Below are 24327 nucleotides of genomic sequence, written 5' to 3' on the forward strand. Positions count from 1 at the left end.
AAGCTGTTCAAGGTAAAGAACATAAAGAAGTTTTATGTTGTAGGTTCATGGTGCACATAGTAGGTACTCAGTAAATATGCATTGCGTGAATAAATCTGTACTTTAAGGTCTCTGAAATACAGTTAATTTAGCTGCCAGTGTGATTATTTCCTCTCAGATCATCTCAGGTTAACCTTGAATGAGGGAGGGAGATCTCGGTGAAGCCAGATGCCCACCCGAGGCCAGAGCAGTTGGCACCGATATAAGAAGTCAGCCTTGCTCATCACACTGCATTGGATTTTAGGGTTATTTCTGGAGTTGGCATTTCCCAGAAGAGGATTACCAGTCAACCTCTGCATTATTCCCTTCTTCTCAGCAGTGTTATTGAAACAAAATGCCTAGGTGTTGTTTTCTGAAGTCAGATGAAGTTTGTTCATGACATCAACTTGAATTCAAGTCAACTCTGTGTATATTATGAAAAAAAAAACAACTTTCCAATTGCCTTTTTTTTTCATACTCTTTAAGCTAATGCTGATCAAAAATGGTATTTGATTAATCTCTTGAAACATATTATCCAAATATGCCTTGACTGACTAAGCAGATAAATTGGATAACATTAATTGCTAGAGGCAATGAACTCCTGTGAGTCACTACAATTCATTCCACCAGTTTTCTCATGCCGCATTGTTCAGTTTGAGATGTAACAGACACCAGACACCACAACACAAGCTCCTTCTTCCTCAGAGTAGAACCTGAGAGAATGAAATCTTTCAACACTGTCTTAATCAATGCAATGATTGGAAAAACTTGAACCTATTTGTTGCTTCTTTTGAATCTGAAACACATTTTTATATTTAAAATGACCTTATGAATGTGGGTATTATATTCTTGATCATCGTTTCTCTTTGAATTCATTGTTAGAATGAAAAAGAGTTCTGTCTTTATTTTCTACCTTGATGATCCGTTTAAGAAGGCAGGCACTTGATCTTGAGAGAAGGTTGCAAGAGAACTAGAAAGTAATCCACAATTAAACTCAGCAATAATTCCAGCCTCTCACTGGAACTTTGGGCATTGATCTGAGCTCTTTAAATTAAAAGTGACATTTATCTGTGAAGTAGTCCTGGAGGAACTGTAACAATGACAGTTTTGAAATCTGGTAATAGACCCAATAAGAAGACATGAAACCAGGTAATTTCTTTTGGAAGGAAAAGACTCCAGATACACTTTAAAGCCTGTCTTCAAATATGTGGAGACTTACTTATTATTTCAAGGATAGTGATATATTGTCCTTTAATATGCTCTGTGGATAAAATCAGGGAAAATTGGTTTAAATTGTAACAGAAGAGATTTAGGTTACATGGGAAGAAGAAAATGTTCTGACAGAAGATGCAAAGTCAACACCCAGAAAATATGTGAATTTCGTTTCTCTAGCAAAGATCTGACCATTCACTTGAAATAGGGTTGAATAGTCTTATCTACTGGTGATAATCCAAAGCTGAACCTTGTTCTCAAGATCCTGAAGTTTTATTATTCTATTCCCATTCAATTTCGTACTTTTAGAATGTCACTTTTATGATGATCTCTTCTTAGAAGCTAAAAATATCTTTCTCTCAATATGATTCTTAGAAAGTGGTGGTTGTTTCATTATTGAATTATCTACACCTGCACTGATAGTGAAATGGGTGTTTAAGAAAATGCTATGTTCTAACTAGGTGCTTAAAATTCCAGACTGAGGGTGATTTTTCTTAAAACGGCTAGATGAGCAGGACTTTATAACTTGCTTTCTATTCATTTTCTATGTCTTGGTTTTTCAAGACCTTGTTATAAGGTCTTTTTTTTTTTTTTTTCTAAGAGAGAATATAACTTATTAAGAAGACTTCAAATTCTTCAGGGGATGCCTTGAAGAAAGAGCCTGGTTTCTTTTGGTTTTCAGATATCTCCACCTGCTGAGTTTGTATGACATATGACATATGCTGTGACATTCAGAGCCAAATCTCTTTAATAAAAAGAGTTGAATATTTGTAAAGTTTGAGAATTTTAATTATTTTGGTTCCTAATATATATTATTCCCTCCATGACACAATTAACCTCAATAATGAATTTTATTTTGTAAAAAACTACAAAATAAATTATGATTCTGGAATTGATCTTTTCATACTGTAGACTGAGAAAACTTAATCTCTTATAAAATGAAGATCAGATCATCTGACAATTACTGGAAAACAAATCTTTACTACCCCCCAGGTTCCACAGTAAGTTTCTACATATCACAGTGCCTTCTATCCATTTAAAGCTTTCAAAATTCACTTAAATGGGAACAAGCATTTCAAATACACATTTTGAAACTTAATTGAAAATAAAATCAGGCTTCTCCCTAATGTGGTCAACACTATCTAAATTGTTAAATATTGTGATGCCAAAGACAATTTGATTCTAAGTGTCTCAGCCAAGTAACCCTCAAAGAACTTACATTTGAGATTTAGTTTGATCTTTGAACACCCAATGGAGAAAGGACAGTTTCTTTAATAAATGGTTAGGAAAACTAACATCCACATACAGAAGAATGAAATTGGACCCTTATCTCACTTCAGATACAATAACCAACTTAGAATGGATTAAAGTCTTAAATGTAAGGCCTGAAACTGTTAAACTGTAAAACTATTAGAAGAAAACATACAGAAAATAGTTCTTGACATCGACATTGGTTTGGCCAATGATATTTTGGATATGACTCTAAAAGCATAGGCAACAGAAGCAAAAATAGACAAATAAGATAGCATCCAACTCTGTGCAATGCCTCTGCACAGCAAATGAGACAACAGAGTAAAAAGACAACTTATGGAATGGAAGAAAATCTTTACAAATCATACATCTGTTAATAGGTTAACACCCAAAATATGTAAGGAATTCAAGCAAGTAGATAGCAAGGAACAAATAACCTGATTAAAAAATTGGCAAAGGACCTGAAGAGACATACTTCCAAAGAAGACATATAGATGTCCAACAGGTATTTGAAAAGATGCTCAATATCACTGATCATTAGGGAAATGTCAATCAAAAGAACAATGATATGTCACCTTATACCTGTTAGAATGGCTGTTATCAAAATGGCAAGAGATGAGAAGTGTTGGTGAGGGTGTGAAGAAAAGGGAGCCCTTGCACACAGCTGGTGGGAATGTCCATTGGTACAGCCATCATGAAAAATTTAAAAGTAACACTACCATATGATAGTACTTCTAGGTATAGTTCCAAGGGAAATGCTACATCTAGGTATGTTTGCATTGGAAAGGAGATCAGTTTCTCAAAGCGGTAACCGCACCCCCATGTTCATTGCAGCATTATTGACAGTAGTCCAAATATAGAAATCAAACTGTGTCCATTGTCAGATGAATGGGTAGAGAAAGTATGGTGTGTGTTTATGCATACATATATACATATACACACAGTGGAATATTATTCTGCCTTGCAAAAGAAGAAAACCTGTAATTTGTAACAACATGGATGAACCTAGAAGACATCACGTTAAGTGGAATAAGTCAGGCACAGAAAGACAGATACTGCTTGGTATTACTTATATATGGAATCTGGAAACATCAAACTCATAGAAGCAGAGAATAGAACAGTAGTTGCAAGGATTGGGGAGGTGGGAGAAATGGAGAGATGGTATATCCCTATAATGAGTTTGTGACTCATAAAATGAATTAAGAGAACGTATCTCCTGTAGTATAAATAAGTTATGTTTGCACTGTATACATTTCTTTGTTCTTTTTGGGTTAAATGTCATTTCCAGATGGGATAGTTTTCATACTGGTAAGTATTTTTCCTCTGTTCCAACTTATACTCCTTTGAAAACCCTGCTGCTGAATTTTAATATCTATGGTAGAATGATTTATCTGACCAAATTCCATCTTTTTGTTTTCCCTGTCCTTTATTTGTTCTAGATACATTTCATATTGCTCTTCAGTCGACAAGGGAAATTACGGCTGCAGAAATGGTATACTACTCTCCCTGACAAGGAAAGGAAAAAGATCACGCGCGAAATTGTTCAGATTATTCTCTCCCGTGGTCAGAGAACAAGCAGTTTCGTTGACTGGAAGGAGCTAAAACTTGTTTATAAAAGGTGTGAGTAACTTTTTGAGAACTGAATTTCTCATTACTGTTTCGTTTGTTTAATCCTAAGCATTCTAGATTGCAGCACCAATTCCATCATTTACTGTAAACTTTGAAGGCTGAAGCCCAAATGTTTGTACCAATAGACTAAATGGAAGAGAACTCTCATTTACTGAACGGTTTTCCATGTACCAGGATGGATTCTAGCTACTTATTTTAGATAACTTACATGTTGATAATATATGCATACATTCAAGAAATATTTTATGAGCATCTATTATATTTCCAACACTGTTCTAATGACTGTAGATGCAGTAGCGAACAAGACATAGAGCATTCCTGGTCTCTTGGAACTTATTCATCTATTAAGTAAACAAAACAGTTTCAGTTAGTAACATGCTATAGAAAAAAAGGTTAATGTGCTAGAAAGATGAGAAGCTCTTTGTTATTCACATTTGCAGATGAGGAAACTGAAGCTACAGAGAATTTAAGTAATTAATCCCCAGTTGCAATAATTGTATGGTAACTGGCAGAAAAATCCAGATTTTCCCCCCTGATTTTAAAGCCTTTATATCTTATCATTACTGCACCTGATTGCCATGGCATGACCATACTAGAAAGGGACCTCCCTTTCTGGATGAGGAAACCGAGACCCCGAGAGGTAAAGTCGTTTGCACATAAAGACCCAGATAACTGATGCCTAAGCCAGGACCAGGACATAACTGATGTGACCCTGCATCTAATATCATACTGCAACTTTCAGAAGCAAAATGCACATTAGAAAGGCTCTCACGAGGGATGTTTACAAAACCAGAAGAGGAAAGACAAGGGTAACATTGAAGGCTCTATTTAATTGAGTAAATTACCAGGAAGTGCCTGGGCAAAGCTTCTTCTGCTGGGCCCTGTGTCAAAGCTTTTCATACGAGCATCATGAGAGATGTAAGTGAAGGCACCTTACAGTAATAAGCATCTCAGGGATGGAAAGGCAAAAGGGAATATTTGCTTCTCTCTGCCTGCTGGTTTCTATAACTTTGGGTTCAGTTGTGATTTAAACTATTACATGAAGAATAGACTTCAGCAGTTCTCTCAACAGCTACTGTTTACAGCTACTGGATAAACAACAGTGAACAAGGCAGGCTCAGTACCTGCCTTTGGGAAGCAACTGACCTAGTGGAGGAGAGACAGGCCATAAATTACGGAGTGGATGGTGCTAGACACCCTTTGGGGGAAGGGGAGGCACAGCAATGCGTGGCAGGGGCATCCAGGGCAGTCAGAGAGGACAGAGATTTCCTGAGGGCAAGGACGTCCACGTTCAGAGCTGCAGGAGAAGTAGGAGAGAGCCCCATGAATGGGGAGGGGAGGAGTATTCCAGGCAGAAGAAACATACATGGAGGGAGGACCTAACAAGCGAAGGATGGGATATACTGTGGTAAAGGTAAAGTGAGAGGGTGGGCAATGTGGGCCCCTGGGCCCCTTGGTCGGGGGTTTGGACTTTAGACAGGACAATTCACCAACCAAGGAAGCATGAATAGACCCTGATTAAAGGACTCTGTCCCCTGATCACAGCGCCTCAAGCTACAGTTTTGTTGAGGATCTTTCACATAATTAACGGAAATGATCCAGTCACGACCATGTTTTTTCTGTATGCTGTTTTACATTTTGGGAGGATATTGAATGTGGTGAATGATGTTTCCATCTTGAATGTGAACAGGGAGACTGCCTGGAGAGGAGGAGGTAACTGCATATTCATAGAAAAAACCATCGTCATGTTGTGTAATGTGTCATCCTATTTTACGTTATCTTTTTTTTTTTTTCCTTTTCAAGGTATGCTAGTTTATATTTTTGCTGTGCAGTAGAAAATCAGGACAATGAGCTCTTGACCCTAGAGATTGTGCATCGTTATGTGGAGTTGCTGGACAAATACTTTGGAAATGTAAGTGGTGTCCTGGTATTTAGAATGAGTTGGTCTCCACACCAACTCTGACTTCAGTTCTAAGTCTGTCATCACATTTCTTCTCTCTCTCTGTCAAGTCTAAGGTATGAACTGTGTTTGTACCGAGGACCAGAACAGAAGGCTTTCCCTACTTCCTGTAATTCTTAGTAAATGGAAGATCCAAAGCTTATCAGAAGCAAGTGGCGTGTGTATCTCCAGGCCCTAGTCACAACTAGACACCTTGCTTCCATGAACTAGAATTTAATTGTGAAGGATTCCTTAATATTTTGTCCCTTCGTCTCCATGGACTGTCTTCTCTTTTCTATTATGACTTTTTAATCCCCTCTCTGGTTTCTTTTTTGGGGGGGGCTTCCCTGGTGGCTCAGACGGTGAAGAATCTGCCTGCAATGTGGGAGACCTGGATTCAATCCCTGAGTCGGGAAGATCCTCTGGAGAAGGGAATGGCAACCCACTCCAGTATTCATGCTTAGAGAATGCCATGGACAGAGGAGCCTGGGGCCTGGTGTGCTACAGTTTGTGGGGTCACAAAGAGTTGGACACGATATACACGCTGGTTTCTTTTACTAAACACCCAAGTGTTTCTTTAATATTATTTGTATGTAAGACAAATAAAGAAAGAAGACCAAAATCCTTACCCTTCACGTTGCTATCTAGCCTCCATGCATTTACCTCCTAGAACATACTCTCAGAGCTGCCCTGATGTCAGAACTTGTACTTTGTTGCACTTATGGCTTGACTTCACCTTTACTCCTCCAAGGAAATCTTAATGGTCAACACCAGTGATGATTCTTTACTCTTCACCCGCCTTCACGTCTCTGCAGCCCTGCACCCTTGCTCATCACAACCCTGTCTTTAAATCCACTCCTCTCTATCTCCCCTTGACCCTGAGTTCTGCTGACTCTCAACATGTGTCTCTCAAGACCCCAGCTTGATTTCTTCCCCAGCTCCCTCCCTCCCTTTGAAATGCCCTCTTGCTGTTTTCCCTCTCCTGTGTGTTTACTAGACTTTCTCTCCTGGAAACCCATCACCAGATGACTCTTCTTCACTTTGCTGGTGACGGTCTTCACTGGGCTTCTTTGTGGTCATCTCAGCCTTAATGTGACAAGGACTAAAATCATCTTCTGAAAACCTCTTCAGTCTTATGATTAGAATTATTATGTCCCAGGATCTTTCAGTGCAAAAGGACATTGTTTCTTACATCTTTCTCCACCCTTTACTTAGGTCTCCCTCCATCTATTCAAATTGGACTGAAGCTCATCTTGTTTCACTCTCACTGGTATTACAGTTTTGCTTTTCTTTTAAACCTCCTCTTTGCCCCTTTCTGTTTCTGGTCTCATCTCTGCTTCCCTTTCCTGGCCTGTTCATTATCACCATCCTTCCAAGGCACCGATCTCAGATGACATGCCTCCTCAGTCACTCTCCTCCAGCTTTAATGGATAAAATTGAAATTTCTTAGCCCGGCATTTTCTTGTTCTACACATCGGCCCCAGACCCCACTTCTCCAGCCTTCTCACTTTTCTTCTTTTTATCCCTGGCATATCCAGTGCTCCAGCAACATGGACCAGCCTTGTGTTATCCTCAACTTGTACACCATTTGCCTGCTACCAAATTGCAAGTCTCTGGAGATCATGACCAGGGACTTACACTTTTGTTTTTTCCGACACTTGGAACAAGCTCTGGATCAAGTTATAGCAGATGTTCCGGAAACTTTTTATTTAGTTCACAGTCTCAAGAAATGAATTAGTAGACTAGGAAAATGTGTTCTTCTCAGTAATACTCTCTTCCCCACCCCCTTGTTCACTGAAGATTTTTAAGTACTGTTAGGAGAATTTGCTTCCTTAAGAGTTTTCTGTAGTGTATTCTATATAATGGAATGAATAGCATTAGAGGTACTGGTTAAGATTTTATAAGATTTGTTGCAACAGTTTTCACGAAGATGAGTTCTTGGAAGGTTTCCGGATTAATTTGCCCTCCCTCCCTTCCTTTCTGTCTTTGGTTCTTCCTTTTTTTTTTTTCCTTTGTAAATGATGTTATAAGACCTAAATGTTGCTTCAGAAATTTCAGTTTGTTGGTCAGTGTTTAGAAGTGATAAGACAGACCATTTTTCTTTTGCTCTCTCCTGGTTCACCAAGTTTATTTTCATTTTTTAAAGAGATATTTCCAAATATGTAATGGCATGTTTTCAAACTGGAGTTTATTTAATTTTATGCTTTCAGTTATTCAAATGAATTCTGACATTGCGGTACTTTTTTTGAAATAAACTGCCGACTTGGCCTTTTGCAAAAGAGTTCTCCTGAGGCTCAGACTTTCCCATAACCTGCCTTCTCCCCCTCGTTTATGCACTGTGGTGTAACCTGTTATGTTTTCTTAAATGTATCCAACAGTGATAATGTGAATTGGGACTGAATTTTGATCTCAATCTTATTTGCCCAAATATCAGATATTTCAGAACACGTTGCTTTCTCAAGGGAATTTGAATCACCTTCACTTATTCTAAACCCAGTTAAAGGATAAGCAGAATCAGAACGCATTCCAATTTCTCCAACATTAATTTTTCATCCTATTTTGGCATATCTTTAGAAGCCCTGTCTTTGTCATGGACCAAAATTTAATGCACTAAAAAAACTTCAATGAATCTTTCATTAAGCTAAGAGCAGCTCAAGGTTCTGTGCCCAGTAGGTGTTTGGTTTTTATTAATTAACTGTGATGAGTAAACCCAGCAATACTGAGTCTCATGACATCATCTCAGTTATAATATATTTCTCTTTGGTCTTCTTTTCTTTTTGTGTTAATATTGAAGGTTTCCTTGAATTTTACCCTTACACTTTCCCAGAAAAATACCTGCATTGAGCTTCTCATAACCCTAGAAAATATTACCTTCCTGTGACAGATGAATCAAAATCTCAGGCTACTTATTTATGTATTTTTTTTTTTTTAGCACTTTTCAATTCCCAAGAGATTTATAGGGATTAACTAGTTAATCTTTTGGTCTTCCTTAAGTAGCATGAAGCCCAATTTATAGAAGCTAAGAGGCAATGCCTCTTAGGGTCAGGAGATAAGGGTCAGATTGAGGATTTAGACACCTGCCAATTTCCCATTGCAGGCTGCCACATGAGATTTTACTGATGGTGTGGATGTTGCTGTCCCAGAGAGGTTTGATCTTGATTTATGGAGTTTTCCTGTTGTCAGCAGAGGGATGCTCTGTGTCCTCCTGGACCCTGGTGTCAGCCGGCTCTCTCACCAGACCCATGATTTGGCTCATCATTGATTCACAGATAAGAAAAATGACACGCACAAAGTTTAATAGAAATACTTACTTTGCTAAAGCTCATGGGGGCTATTGTGAGGATCAGAGATGTAGTGTAATTAACAACACTTTGTAAACTGTCAGTTGCTATGTACTCTACACTTTGCATTATTGCTTTATATATACATTTATGTACTTGCTGTATGTAACTTGAACTTTTTGTATTTTCTTTAGAACAGAATTCAGTAAGGGAAGGTCTTCTTAGATTCTATCCAAAAGGATTTAATTACTGAAATGCTGGAGATCCTCTCCCTACATCATGTGTTCTGCTATAATAGAAGTCCCTCAAGCCAAATTGCAGGAAAATCGTAGTCAAGCACAAGGCTGGGGGATCAAAGATAACATTAAATGACCGCTGCTTCTTCCTTTATAAGCTTTCTTCCAGAACACAGAGACATGAAAAAAATGAGAAAAGATGAGGAAAGGGACTCACGTGTTTATTAACACGGAAGCCATGAGCTTTTGCATAAAATGGAGGGCACTCATTTGAGCATCAAGGGTATATTTCTGATATAGTGGGGCAGCACCCTGAAGGTAGAATTAGAAGTGATGTTTGAGTATTTAGACAGTAGCTGAAAAAATCTGCATTAGATCTTAAGTTCTTGTCTTACTCTCAGGTACAATAACCCTTTGGTGTTAGATTCAAAGAATAGCGAATAGTATTTTGGAATTGCTGTATATGAGTCTTGCTCATTTGTAACATTCTTTCTAAGGCCAATAGAACTTGCGCAGCACATCACAAGTTCCCTTATGATCTGGAACAAGTAACTGTATAATCAAAGTGTGCATGTGTGTGTGTATGTGGGTGTTGTGAGTATCTGGCTTTGCCTGTCACCTTACCTTATCCCATCCCTTGAAACTTGGTGCACTAAATTAATTGCCTTGTGGCTGCTGGTGAGGTCGATAGCCTTGGGGATAGTTGCTGCTTGAAGAGTGGAGAGTGGGGTATGAGACCTTCCCAGAGGACTTGGATTAGTATCTGTCAAGTTCACTTCACAGGATTCTGGTTGCTGGTTTCTCCTAATGAGGTTCCTGTCTGTCCTCGACTCCTGGTCTACACCTGCCTTGAACTCTGGGGTTCCCCAGCTCTTACTACTGTAACTCCTGACCTCCCGCCTCTCCTGACCTCTGGTAACTGCTTACTTCTTGTACCTTCTTTGATGTGCATGAATGTCTAATCTATGGTGCTTTCTTCCTATTTATCTGTATTGTTTAAGATTGCAATTTTTAATGTATCCTTTTTTAATGTATCCTTCTAGATGTATACAGTTTTTTAAGTAAAAAAAAATGGGATTGCATTATGCATATTATTCTGCAACTTTCTGTTGTTCCTCTTACTAGCCTGTCTTAGAAACTATTTCCCTGCCTATCCATGGAAATCTACTTTACTCTTTTCAACTTAAACATAGAATTTCCATGGTATATGATACAATACCAAGTAGGGGCAGACCATACTTTATTTAAGCAATTCCATTATGGCTGGACTTTGAGTTGTTTCCAGTTGTTATTAAAAATGATGCTACCATCATCCTTGTTGTTAATACATATTATTGTATATTAGTTTGGGTATAGCATAGGAATAAATTCTTTTCAGAATTATTGGGTCAAAGGATTTGTACATTTAAAATTGATGGACACTACAATTTGAGCCTTCAAAATGGCCTGTAAAGTTTACAAATTCCACCAGCAGTGAGTGTGAGTACCTATTTATCCATACACTTAACAGCAATGAGTATTCTCTCTTCATAATAGTCAGATGGTCATTAATTCAATTTGCATTTTTCGGATAACTAGTGAGGCTATGTATGTCATTGGATGTATATTGGCCTTTTCCATTGCTTGCCTTGTCTATTAATTGCTTCTTGACAGCTCTTATTTGATTTTTTATGCTGTGGTGTTTATCTTAGGGATCTACAGGAATTCTTTCTATATCTTGGGCTTTCCTTGTGGTTCAGCTGGTAAAGAATCTGCCTACAATGCAGGAAACCTGGGCTTGGGAAGATCTCCTGGAGAAGGGAAAGGCTACCCACTCCAATATTCTGGCCTGGAGAATTCCATGGACTGTATAGTTCATCAGGTCGCAAAGAGTCAGACACGATTGAGCAACTTTCACTTCACTTTCTATATCTTGTATAGTGTATGTCCCTTTCTATTATGTATGTTGGAAATATTATCCCCAGTCCAGTGCTCTACTTTTAACCTATACTATGATCTTTCCACATTTTTGCCTGAGAAGTTTGGTTCCACTGTCATTCAAATTCCTGGAGTGAAAGTGTTCTAGAAATAAAAGAATGGATTTATAAGCTGAGAACATGTACTTTTATAATGCCATCCTTTTTCTGATGGTTGTTCTCAAGAGGAAACCCTAATGGTCTGGGGAAGACCTAGATTATAGTATCATGTCCCAGTGAACAGATTCTCATCTTAAACTATATATATATGCATATATGTATGTTTGTGTATATGTGTGGAAAGACAGAGAGAGAGAGGGAAAGAGACAAAGAGTTAGACCCTGTAGGGAGAGGGAACTTAGATGTGTGTGTTACACACACACACTTGTTGATTTCTTTTTCCTTTTTCTTTTGTTGGGCCACATCATGTGGCATGTGGGATTGTCCCTGACCAAAGATGGAACCTGGCCCCCCGCACTGGGAGTGTGGAATCTTGACCACTGGACCACCAGGGAAGTCCCACACTTGTTGATTTGATGCTATTTTCTAGTGAATGAAGAGACCATAATGTTTGCAGATTAGTTAGGTTAGTTTTTCTGAGCTGGCCATATATTATAGTGATTTTGTACTTATTTGTTCTTATGCTTCTAGGTTCAGTTGGAGAGTCTGCAAGTTTATTGACCTAAAGCATAAATATATGGAGCAATCTATTAAAATATTGACACCTGTTTTATGTAAAGTCATAAAAACCAGAGGACTGTAGATCTGGGAAGCCATTAGTCCCCAGCAGCATAAAAGCAAGGCCTGTATGGTGGCTGATTCATTCATTCATGCTGCAGACATTTATTGCATCCTACTATGTGCCAGGTTCCAGAGACACAAGGATGACTAAGGCAACGTCTGTGCCTGAGCTCACAGGACAAGGGGAAGTGATTGATAAGTAAGTGTATACTGAGTCACACCAGATGTAAGAGAGAACATACAGGAAGTGATGCAAAATCTCAAAGGGAGAAATGAGGATTTGGGGGAATCATTTTGCTTATAACTTTTGAATTTGTCCTTGAAAAATGAACTTGATTTTGTCAGCAGAATAAAGGAAAGGACATTTGGAGAATGTTCCAGGAATTTCTGGAATGTGCAAAGAGCAAAGGCAGGAAAGAACAGGGTGAGTTTGTAGAATGCATAGCTGTAGCATGGGGTGGGTGCCAGCATAGGAAGCCAGCGAGTAAGCCGCAGGCCGGGCTGGAGAGATTCCTATGTGCCATGCTGAGGAATTCAGATTGTCCTGGACAGACGAGCTCACACAGCAAAGGAGCCTGATGAGCACTTCAGCAAAACGTTAGTGGTCGTTGGCCTCTTGTGGGCACAGACACCACCAAGAAGGTCACTGCAACCTAAGCAAGAGATGTTGCAGGTCTGAGCAGCAGCAGTGAAAATGGGCAAGAGAGGAAGGGTTATGGGCTTATGTACAAGATGGAATCCGTAGGAGTTGGTGATCCAGTTGAGAGGGATGAGATCAAGGGAGGGAGAAGTGGGGGAGAGAGGGGGAATGGAATAAATGTAGATTAAATGAGATTGAGCTACTAGATAGAGGTTGCAGCTACTAAGCAAAGTAGGGACTAGAGGGAAAGGAATATGCTTGACTTCAGTTTGGGATTCAAAGACTTGGATGGAGGAACATGGAGGTAGAGATGTCTGGTCAGTGGGTGAAGGTACTGGATGAGCGCTGCTGAGAGAGATCAGGCCCAGGCGTCTCAGTTTGCTAAGTCACCTGATGCAAGACTCAGCTGCAGAGAGTCAATGAGATCGTCCAGGAGAATGTATGTGTCGCAAAGAGGCTCTCTTGAGAAGCATCAGTCTTTAAGAGGAGAGCAGGTCCCTAGGATGTGAGCATCCTGCTGCAGAGATTTTTTTGCTTTGTCCGTTGATGTGTCTCAAACGTTTTGTAAATACTTTTTGAATGAATGCAAGGTTCAGGGAGAGATAAATCATCCAAGGAGCCTGGGAAGAATACTCAGAGATGGAGGAGGAAAACAGGCATTGATCTGTATTGTCAGCATCAGGCAGCCATCAAGAAGAGATTTTCAAGCAGGGGATTGGCGAAGTGTATCAAGTGCTGGTGAGCAGCGAAGGTGAGAGAGGCTGAAAGCTTCCAGTGAGCAGGCATTCTGGAGGGTATGGAAAGGGAGAGTTGAGGACTATGTGGGAAGGAAAACGGTAGGGATGGGGCCTCGCTGGCTGGCTGGTTGGAAGCATTGGAAGTGAGCCTTATTTGGATTATGGGTCTTGCTACTTGCTACATGTAACCAAATCTATCAGCCTCTGCACTGGTCTGTGACGGTGGCAGTGGTTCTCCACGTGTGGTCCCCACACCAGCATCATTAGCCTCACTTGGGAACCCGTTAGAAGTTCAGCCTCTCAGGCTTTAACCTACTGAATCAGAAACTCCAGAGGTGGGGCCCAGTAGTGTGTGTGCAGTGAGCTTTCTGCGTGATTGGGTCACACTCTGAAGTTTGAGAACCACTTTTTTGAGACATAGTTTTGAGGAAAATTAGCACAATTGAGCTAATTTGCCTCTGAAGAATGAGCTTCTGAGAGTTCTAAAGCTAGGAGCCAAATTTACAGACCAGTGATCAGGAGCAACAAAGCTGCCCTTGTGCCTGAAATCAGCAAGGACTCAGCTTTTACCTGTGCTGATGGAAGGATGGACTGGGCAGCTCCCCACCTCGACTGAGCCTCAAATTTCCTGTTGTGACATTAAACAGTATTATCTATGGACATGCTCTGCTTTAATAGAATGTGGTTTTGCTTTTTTTTCAGGGCTCGGATTCCCCTAGTTCTGCTTTTCTGGCCTTAAAAATACCATCTGATGTTTTTATCTTTGCTGTGCCACATGGGTGTCATCGTTGCAAAGCTTGAATCCCTGGCACGTGTTTCCCCTGATACTGCTGCATGTTTATCAACACATTTGCTTTTGTCTTACCAGGTCTGTGAGCTAGATATTATCTTTAATTTTGAAAAGGCTTATTTTATCCTGGATGAGTTTATCATCGGTGGAGAAATTCAGGAAACATCCAAGAAATCTGCCGTCAAAGCCATTGAGGATTCTGACATGTTACAGGAGGTCAGTACACATTTTCTCAGGCCCTGGGAAAAGATAGTGGTCGTGGCGGGGTGGTGGTGGTGATGTATTAGCTGACACTTACTGACTGTTTTCTTTTGTGCTGGGTATAGTTTCTAAGTAAGTTACATGTATTAACTTATTTAGTTATCACTGCAACTCTAAGAGGTATATTGTTACCCACTGGTTTTTTTTGTTTTTTTTTTGTTTTTTGGCTCTGCCACAGCTTGTGGGATCTTAGTTCCCTGACCAGGCATCAAAATTTATGCCCTCAGCAGTGAGAGCACAGAGTTCTAACCACTGGACCACCAGGAAATTCTCTAGCCTCATTTTAAAGATGAATAAACGGAGACACAGAGAGTTTTAATGACTGCTCAATGTCACAGAGTGAGTGATCGTGGAATAGAGATTTGAACCCAGGCACTTGGGCTCCAGAGTCTTTGCCCTTCATGTTTGACCTTATCAGTGAGGATCCCTCCCTCTCAAAAAGATATTAAATATTTGGTGCTATTCTTCTCAAGAATAATTTTATGGGAGGTATAAAAAGACTTGCATTAAAATACCCGCATTGCCTTGGGAAAGAAGAATAACATCATTATTCTATTTGCCAAGGTTATTAAAGCTTTATTACTGAAAGTGGCATTTATCATTTTAATTAAAATTTCCTACCTTCCTGGAGAGGCTGTGTGTGTGTTCCTATTTGCATAAATAAATTGGGAATTCTGTAGCTTGCTGTCAAGGAATAAATGGGCCCTGAAGCGTCCATTTGGTCATGCTCCTGACTCTGTGATACTTATATAAAATACTGTGGGGCTTTTCTTGTAGATCCAGTCTGGATTTACATCATCCCTAATAAGGGAATTTACCTACAGTAGCCCACAGGCACTATGAGAAAGAGTGCTTCACCCCACTGACCTTTGCCCTCCCCAATGAGATGATCTGCCTAACCCCTGACCCATGATCTGCCTAACCCCTGACCCAGCATGCCTTTGAGGGCCTGGGTTCCATGCCTGCTCTGCCACTTCTAGGTTCTTCTCCTCACAGCATCGTTGAGTCCTTATGTCTTTCTGTTTCATGACAGCAGGTCACAACATCTCAGAGCATTACGAAGTATCTTTTTTTTTTTAATTTTTTTAAAAATAATTTAAACTTTTTTATTTTTTATCATTATTTTTCCATTTATTTATTTCCCCCCCCTTTTTTTTCCCCATTTATTTTTATTAGTTGGAGGCTAATTAATTTGCAATATTGTAGTGGTTTTTGCCATACATTGACATGTATCTTTTAAAAATTGGCAGTAAAGTCATTCTTGCGGCTGTTTGGAAATAAGAGCCTGCTTGAGTTAGTAAAACAACATTAGGAGTGACTTCCAAGTAATGGTTTTGGCACATCTTTGAGCTGATGACTTGCTCCTGCCCATCCAGGGAACCAGTCCTCAGGTGAATGGATACTGAGAAAGATACAGGGTACCCCTGAGCCTCTGTGATTGCCTATTAGGAAGCTGCTGCATTTATCTCTAGATGTGTTATCACCTCAAAATATGCACTTAAACTTTCTGATGCTCATTTGGCTTTCCCCAAATGCCACAGGAAGGGAATTTTACAAGGTACTTGAGAAATCACTGGTTTGGAAATTCCATAGAACAACCTTAAAATATGCCGGGGAGTTATTTATAATTCTGTCCTCAGGGCCCTTACTGTGGAATCACCTTACAGGGGAAACAGGCATTTAACAGGGTCTTTGGGCCTTCAGTAATTAAAGCCGCTTGAATTAGGGCCAAGACACCCCCAGGTTATGTTGAGTTTCCCCTCCACAGGAAATAGAGTTTTAAAGGGCTTACCGGTTGTCTGGTGCTTCTTGTTCCAGTTAAATCTGGGAAGCAGGGAAGGTCTGCTATTTCGAGAGAGGCCCTTCACAATGAAACATTGATTGGTCATTCATATCCCTGGTTACTGAGTGGAAGGTCTTGATAGGTGGATCTCAGGGGGCCCCCGCATTTAGCTGGCTGGTCCCCATAGTGAGCAGGCAGTATCATGACTGTCCTCTAAAACTCTCAATGAATTAGCAACACCTGCCAGATAGAAACAGAGTCATCAGTGTTCTCTTGGGGTCTGGTACTTCAGCTCAGTCCGTGAATGTCTGAGAGCTGGTTGAAAAATTGACGTTGTACTTTGTGTAATCTGGTCAGAGCCGCTGAGCATGAATAGGCACAAGTAATATAATTGGGTAAAGAGAAAAAATTATTGCTTTCTTTTTTCCCTGTCCTTTGGACCTAAGCATGTGTTTGTACTTGCTGATGTTTAAGGGAGGCCTTTGTAATATTCCTTTTACTTTTAGTACAACTGAAAATCTCAAACTAGGCCCTGGACTTTTCCCTGACCCCTACCCAATAAAAGTTTTTTAGAATAAAAAGACTGTCTCTATGTTTTTAGTGAGAAAATGCATAGTCTTAAAGCTCTAAATTCTCAAAGCTTATTCTGAGTGTACTGGGGCTAGACGTTGAAAATATGGAATGAAGGAAGAGTTTAACTGGTTGGGATGTCTTTAAGAGGTACCTTATTTTGAAGGTACCTGTGGACACTGGTACAAAATGATTAGAAGAAAAAGGAAACTCTGAAAGGAAAAAGATGATATTGTTGTTCACTTGCTAAATTGCATCTGACTCTTTGCAACCCCATGAACTGTAGCATGCCAGGCACCTCTGTCTTCTACTCTCTCCCAGAGTTTGCTTAAATTCATGTCCATTGAGGCAGTGATGCTATCTGACCATTTCATCCTTTCCACCCACTTATTCTTTTGCCTTCAGTCTTTGCTAGGGTCTTTTCCAATGAGTTGGCTGTTTGCATCAGGTGGCCAAAGTGTTGGAACTGCAACTTCAGTATCAGTCCTTCAATGAATATTCAGGGTTTATTTCCTTTCGGATTGACTGATTTGTTCTCCTTGCTATTCAAGGGACTCTCAAAAGTCTTCTCCAACATGACAATTCAAAAGCATCGATTCTTTGGTGCTTAGTCTTCTTTATGGTTCATCTCTCACATCTGTACATGACAACTGGAAAAACCATAGCTTTGACTATACGGACCTTTGTCAGCAAAGTGATGCCTCTGCTTTTTAATACACTGTCTAGATCCTTAAATGCAGAGGTTGGGACTCTAGGGATCACCAGTGGGGGTGACAAACAGATGTTCTGAGCACAGAATAAGAAAGTGAGTTAAGAAGGGAGGGTCAAATGGTATCTCATTAAGTCAAGCAGTGAGATACCACGTGTGTGCATGTGGGGATTCATGAGAACTGGCTAGGTGTACCTCAACACTGTCTCCCAGAAAAGCACAAGCCATAGTAAGCTGCTAAACCAAACCACAATACAATAAAATGTTGTAGCATTCCCAGTGCTGAATGCACAAGAAGCACTGCTGTGCTGGATAGATATCTGGAGTCCCATGATACCCAGGGCAGAGCTCTTTAAGCTTGTGTGGCCTAAAAGTCTGTCCCAACTTTTAAAGGGACAAACTCCAGAAAATACCAACCGCCTATGTCATTGGCTCATGTAACTTGAGTAGCAGCAGAGCTAGAGCTCTGAAAGGGCAGCCAGTCTTGAGCAGACTGATTCCCTCAGTGGTGTGAACCAGTGCCAGTGACTGAAGACCAATGAACTGTGAGGCCAGTGAAGTGACAATTCCAGGGCCTTTTCTGGGCCAGGCCCCTTCCAAGGCTGCAAGCTCCTATGGTCAAATTTGCAAAGGTAAGGTATCTCAGCTGCAGTGACTTTGTGGCCATTTAATGAATATGTAAGCTATTATAGAAGTGTGTCAGGCATTTAATGAATGAAACCCATATGCTATTGTTCTGGATTTTGTGATTTTTGAAAATTTTTTAGAAAATTTATAATCTACTCTCACTTTTTCTCATTCTAATTAAACTTTATACCCAATTCAGTATTTGTAATTTTATATACATCTTTATTTTAAAATTTCTATTTCTTTTTAATATTTATTTTACTAATTAATTCATTTTCATTGGAGGACAATTACTTTGCATATTGTGGTGGTTCTTGCCATACATCGACATAAATCAGCCACGGGTGCTCATGTGCTCCCCCATCCTGAACCCCCCTCCCACCTCCCTCCCCACCCCATCCCTCTGGGTTGTCTCAGGGCACTGGCCTTGAGTGCCCTGCTTCATGCATTGAACTTGCACTGGTTATCTACTTTACATGTGGTAATATACATGTTTCAATGCTAACCTCTCAAGTCATCCCACCCTCACCTTCTCCCACAGAGTCCAAAAGTCTGTTCTTTACATCTATATCTCTTCTAATATCTATTTTTATTTGTTTATTTTGCTGTGCTGGGGTCTTAGTTGCAGCATGTGGGATTTAGTTCCTTGACCAGGGTCGAATCTGGGCTCTTTACATTGGGAGCACAGACTCTTAGCCACTGGACCACCAGGGAAGTGCCTATATACCTAGTTAAATGGTATAAACTCTAGGTACCAGGAGACAGTTATGGGCTTCTGGCCAATGTGATACCCCAGGTTTAAAGACAGGGACAATATCTTGGATTTCCCTTGTGGTCCAGTGATTAAGACTACATGCTCCCAATGCATGGGGTATGGGTTCGACCCCTGGTTAAGTATCTAAGCCTGGTTAGGGATCTAAGATCCCCCATGTCACACAAGGCATAGGCACCACCGTCCCCCCCCCAAAAAAGATATGGGCAATAGCTATGAGATACAGGGCAGAGGTCTTAAGGTGTGGGCTTGTTCATCCAGGAGGTGTAAGAGCTTTGTAAGAAAGTGTGGATGATGACGCATGAGTATTTTCAGCAGAGGAGGACTGGAATTCTAAATAGAGCTAGTGGAAACAGGAAACTTGATTTCTAACCCTGATATCCTCTGAGCAATCTTGCTTAGCCATGGTCTAGTCTGTTTGGCCCCTCTGGTGGATGTCTTCACTGGCAGGTGCATGTGAATCATGTCCCCTGGAGTTCAAGCTTAAGAACAGGTTGAACGTTACTGATTGTACATGATTTATGCAGAAGTAGGGGTATTACTTAAGGCTGGCCCCTTGAGTTCCCTGACTGATTCAACCCAGAGGTCACGGTATTGCATAAGTATATGTTTATAACAGGGACAGAGTGGAAGAGGAAGCCCACCCATCATGCATAATAAAGGTTTGCAACATCAGTGTACTTTTTAACTCTGCCTGTAACTGTGAATCCATTTAAACATTTTTTTTTTTTAAGTACTGGGAAAGAATTATGGTATTGTGGCATATTAGCAAACTTGGTAAGTGATGAGGAGGATGAAGAAACATAATTTGTATACTTTGGAGGAAAGCCTTTTCAAAATACATGGAAGAAATTTCAAGTATTATGGTCTGTTTATCCTTCATGTCTTGGCAATAAAATATTCTGTATCTGTAATGATACCTATGGCTTCCCCAGTGGCTCAGCAGTAAAGAATCTTCCTGCAATGCAGGAGATGCAACAGGAGCTGTGGGTTCAATCCCTTGGTCAGAAAGTTCCCCAGGAGAAAGAAATGGCAACCTACTCCAGTATTCTTGCCTGGGAAATCTCATGGACAGAGGAGTCTGGCTGGCTGCAGTCCATGGGTTCGCAGACTCCGATATGACTTAGCGACTAAACAACAAAAACGATACATATGTCATACAAATACCATTCAGATTTCTCCAATACCTGTTCCTGGAAATGGTCCTCATGGTCATTTTAGCAGGTACATTTTTCTGAAGTCAACAGTGATGCTTGGCAGCTGTTGCTTAAGCATTTCTCTCATCAGGCATTGATTTTACAGTCAAACTTAGTTTTTCCTCTGTTGAAAGTTATTTAATTCCAGCCATAGGGATGTGTATATAAATTACACTTAAACTTTGAACCACCTTTCTTGATTAGAATGCAAATATTTATGACCACATACACTTCCCCAAACTTCTTTTTGGAAATTACCTGGCCATCCAGTGGTAGAACTCTGCACTTTCACTGCTGTGGACTTGGGTTCAGTTCCTGGTGATCGAAGTAAGATCCTACAAACTGTGAGGCATGGTCAAAAAAAACCACAAAAAACCAAACAAACCAAAAAAAACCCCAAACAAACAAACAAACAAAAGCTTCTTTTCACCAGTGGCATAATTAATGAGTAAAAGAATGAAGATATTTTAAAAATTTTCAGTCTCCTGAAGGATGTGGTTTAAGGGGAAATCATTTTAATCTGTTGTTCTCTTTCAGACAATGGAAGAATACATGAACAAGCCTACCTTTTAACCATACATCTACTTGAAAACTACAAGTGCTATGTGTTTTGAACCTGTAAATAAGCAGTGCCTTGAATTTAGTTAGATGACAGAGCCTCTGGCACCATGCCAAAAATAACTTAAAAGGGATTTTTTGTTCACTAGCAAAAATTAAAGTTGTTTGACATAATATATTTATCATTATTCATGTCTGTATTATACTGTATATGACTGCTTGGATGTTAAAAAACTGCTTCATAGTTCGATAGACTGAATGTTTGCAGTGTTTTAACTCCATGTCATATTTTTGAGCAAATTTAAATAAATTTGTTGCAGCGTGTTTTGTTGCCTTTGATCCTCTTCTGACAGGATGAAAACTGTATTATAATCCATGATTTTGATGTAAAGTTTATCTTGTACTAGTAATACTTTTTCTAAATGTTTAGCTTTTTAAATTGTGTAGTGATTCACATGTTAGTAGTTCAGAGTTCATACATGATGTTAGACATTTTTAATACACTTAATGCTGTCATTTCGATCCAGATACAGAGTATCTGATTTTGATGTCCTGAAGTCATTAACCTTTCAGGGCTGGAATTAAGGAAAACAACCAAAGATAGTATAGGACTTAGTGTTGTTGTTGTTGTTGTTTTAAATTTTATTTTATTTTTAATTAGAAGATAATGACTGGACTTAAATGTTTTTGATATCTTAGAAGCTGCTATCTAGGTGAGGTTTTAATTTTACCTTTTAATTGAATATGAGGGGCATTCCAATAAGGCTGTGTTTTCTACAAGCTCTGTGTATTTATTAAGATTTTGAGATGTCTGAAAATAAAATGTCTATAACTCCCCTTATCATAAATAGTGTAATAAAGATTAATAACAGTGGCAATAACAGTTATTAATACTGCTATTTTAATTATCTTTTATGTTACAAGTACCCTTAGTTGCTTGAGAGGTTTTTGTTTCCAATATGTTTTCATGTATATCTAATATATTTGAAGACTTACTGTTTATTAGGCTTGCTTGGAACATTGAATATTATTGTAGCCTGAATAGTACGTGCCTTTCTCCTTTTTCTTTCCTCATCTCCCAAAGGAAATATTTGCTGCTGCCTATTATTATTGTGACTATGTCACATTCATGCTTCCTGAAATGCAAGTTCTATATAACCAGGTAATAAAGTGATCAGACCCTCTAGGGAGAACTAGCTTCTACTGTTGTCTTGGTGCCGTTTTGATGTCTTACCTGTGCATTTTCAGTGTCCATTTGAGGTCAAATATCATCATGTTGCAGTGGTTAGGGACCCTCTAGTGTTCTTCCTAAGAGAAGAGTGTGCTTCCTGTTGCAGAATCCAATATGAGAGAAAAAATTTAATTGATCTTGCCAGACATACTTAGGGAAAAACGGCTGGAGAGGAGTGGAAGAACATGAGTAAAAATTGAGCAACTCCAAAATAGAGCCATCATAAAAAAGAAATAACTCAGATTAGTCTACGAAGTAATTATGAGGCTTTTAATATCTAACATTTCCTCAACTTAATCATGTATTTACAAGTAGGGCATCAGATTGAAGTTTGTCATTTTTATCACTTTGTTTACTTTAGATCTTTAATTTTTTGCTTTAGCTTTTTTTTTTTTTTTTTTAAATACGGCAGAGCTCTTTAAGAATAATTTTGTTAAGGTAAACTTCATGTAATTATCTAAGTGTTTCTGGGTCTTTTGAAGTTCACTTTTGGATGAAGGTATTGATTGAACCTCACTCATACATACTCTACATATACTGGAGAATTCTATATTAGACACTGTCTGTAGATGGGAATCCTCAAAGTTCATGTCTGCAGCACACATAGAACATGAACATAATGACATGGCACTCTGGGGTAAATCCGAGGGATCCTGGGTGCGTCTTACATGGGCCTTGGTGAAAATAATCATGTTTTCTTTATATCATTTAATGTAATAGAACTACTAAGGGTAAGGAAAGATAATAAATATTAAACTTGTATAAAACTTCCAAATAAAATTTTTTAAGTTTTTTAATGAGGAATTTGAGTGTGTTTTTATGAATATATATTTTTTTAAATCAGATTTTATGTCTGAAATTGCTGTTCACAATTTCTAGTGAAGTCCTTATAACCTCTTAATTTTCTATGTAATCAACAAGGAGAAACTTCATAAGCAGGTGACAGCTAATGAAAGAAGAGAATTCATTGTTTGGCACCCATTGGCTTTTTCCTCACCATTCACCTACATTTTGATAATTTGATATTTTTATGTATGGTAAATCATTCTTTAAATCTACTAACTCCTTTTCTTTTATTAACGAATGTAAAGTTGACATTTCTTATGACCAGTCAAGTGAATTTTTAATTCAAACTTTTTCCCATATCAAGTCTCCTAAAATAATGAAAAGCTTTTCCCTCAAACATACACACCTGATGTTCTTCTACATCTAATAATTCATTTTTAGGACTTGTATTACAATATCCATGAAACTTCACTCACGCACACTGTTTAGCTTTACTTTTCTGTTTTAATCAATGAACTTTACTGATAAAAGTTTTAATTTCTTTTCCACATGGTCCCTGCAATTTTAAATTAAGTTCATTAGATCCTCTGGAATGTAAGTAAGCAAGCCAATTATTTGCAAAGGGAGGGTCAATACATTTTTTTCAATCCTTGTTTTAACTCTTGAAAAATCCTGCCCTTCAACAATGTTCTGTGGGTATGCAACAGTGATCATCTATTTTGTCACATAAAGCTAAAACTAGAAAAAACTGTAATAACCAGGGCTGAGTCAGGTTCACTATTTGATAATGGAATTCAAGCCAACCATTTAGTATGGAAGTCAGGTGTACTTTACTGTTGATCAGCTCTTTGTGAATAAACTCACATGTTGACTGAATCCAACTGACTGAGCCTCCTTTCCTGTGTGCCCTTGGTGGGTAACTCACATTGTTTCCATCACAACTTGTTTCAAAGCGTCAATTTACTATCGCTTTTTCACTTCCACTTTGTTTTGCTACTTTACAGAATAAATAATGGAAGCATATCTCTTCAGAGCTTAATAGCACAGTTCCTAATAACAATAGATTAATATGAGATGATACGTTTATGATTTAACCATCTGCTAGATTAGACCAAGTTATTTTCAGGTCTTTGGCACGTCCTCTGTTTAACTAATAGTATTATTCAAAAGTGGTAATTTTTCCTCATTCCTTTGGAAAATATTGAGTGTTTCCATTAAGGCTGTCTGCAATTCTGTGAGTTAATGTGGGCTTTTGCAGTTGTTAGCATGACCTTAAAACTAGCTTTATGAGCTACACCTGATATTGTTAATTTCAAAAAGAACTGTGCTTCTTATTTTATTCTTGTGCATATTTAAAATGTGAATCTTGTATATAGTGGATGTTTAGTAGAAAGGTGCCAGCATG

General features: G+C 39.0%; 1 protein-coding gene across 1 annotated transcript in view; it reads left to right on the top strand.

The window, feature by feature from the left end:
• AP1S3 (adaptor related protein complex 1 subunit sigma 3) overlaps positions 1-23798 on the top strand; it is a 66646-nt gene extending 42848 nt beyond the window's left edge. Inside the window, exons 2-5 of the mRNA XM_043445766.1 lie at positions 3921-4099; positions 5914-6022; positions 14508-14645; positions 20885-23798. Of these exons, the coding sequence (XP_043301701.1) occupies positions 3921-4099; positions 5914-6022; positions 14508-14645; positions 20885-20920 (462 nt within the window). The 3' untranslated portion in view covers positions 20921-23798. The remainder of the gene's footprint in view (positions 1-3920; positions 4100-5913; positions 6023-14507; positions 14646-20884) is intronic.
• Positions 23799-24327: the final 529 nt, after the last annotated feature.

This window comes from Cervus canadensis, chromosome 24, assembly GCF_019320065.1.
Source record: "Cervus canadensis isolate Bull #8, Minnesota chromosome 24, ASM1932006v1, whole genome shotgun sequence".
NCBI classification, from domain to species: domain Eukaryota; kingdom Metazoa; phylum Chordata; class Mammalia; order Artiodactyla; family Cervidae; genus Cervus; species Cervus canadensis.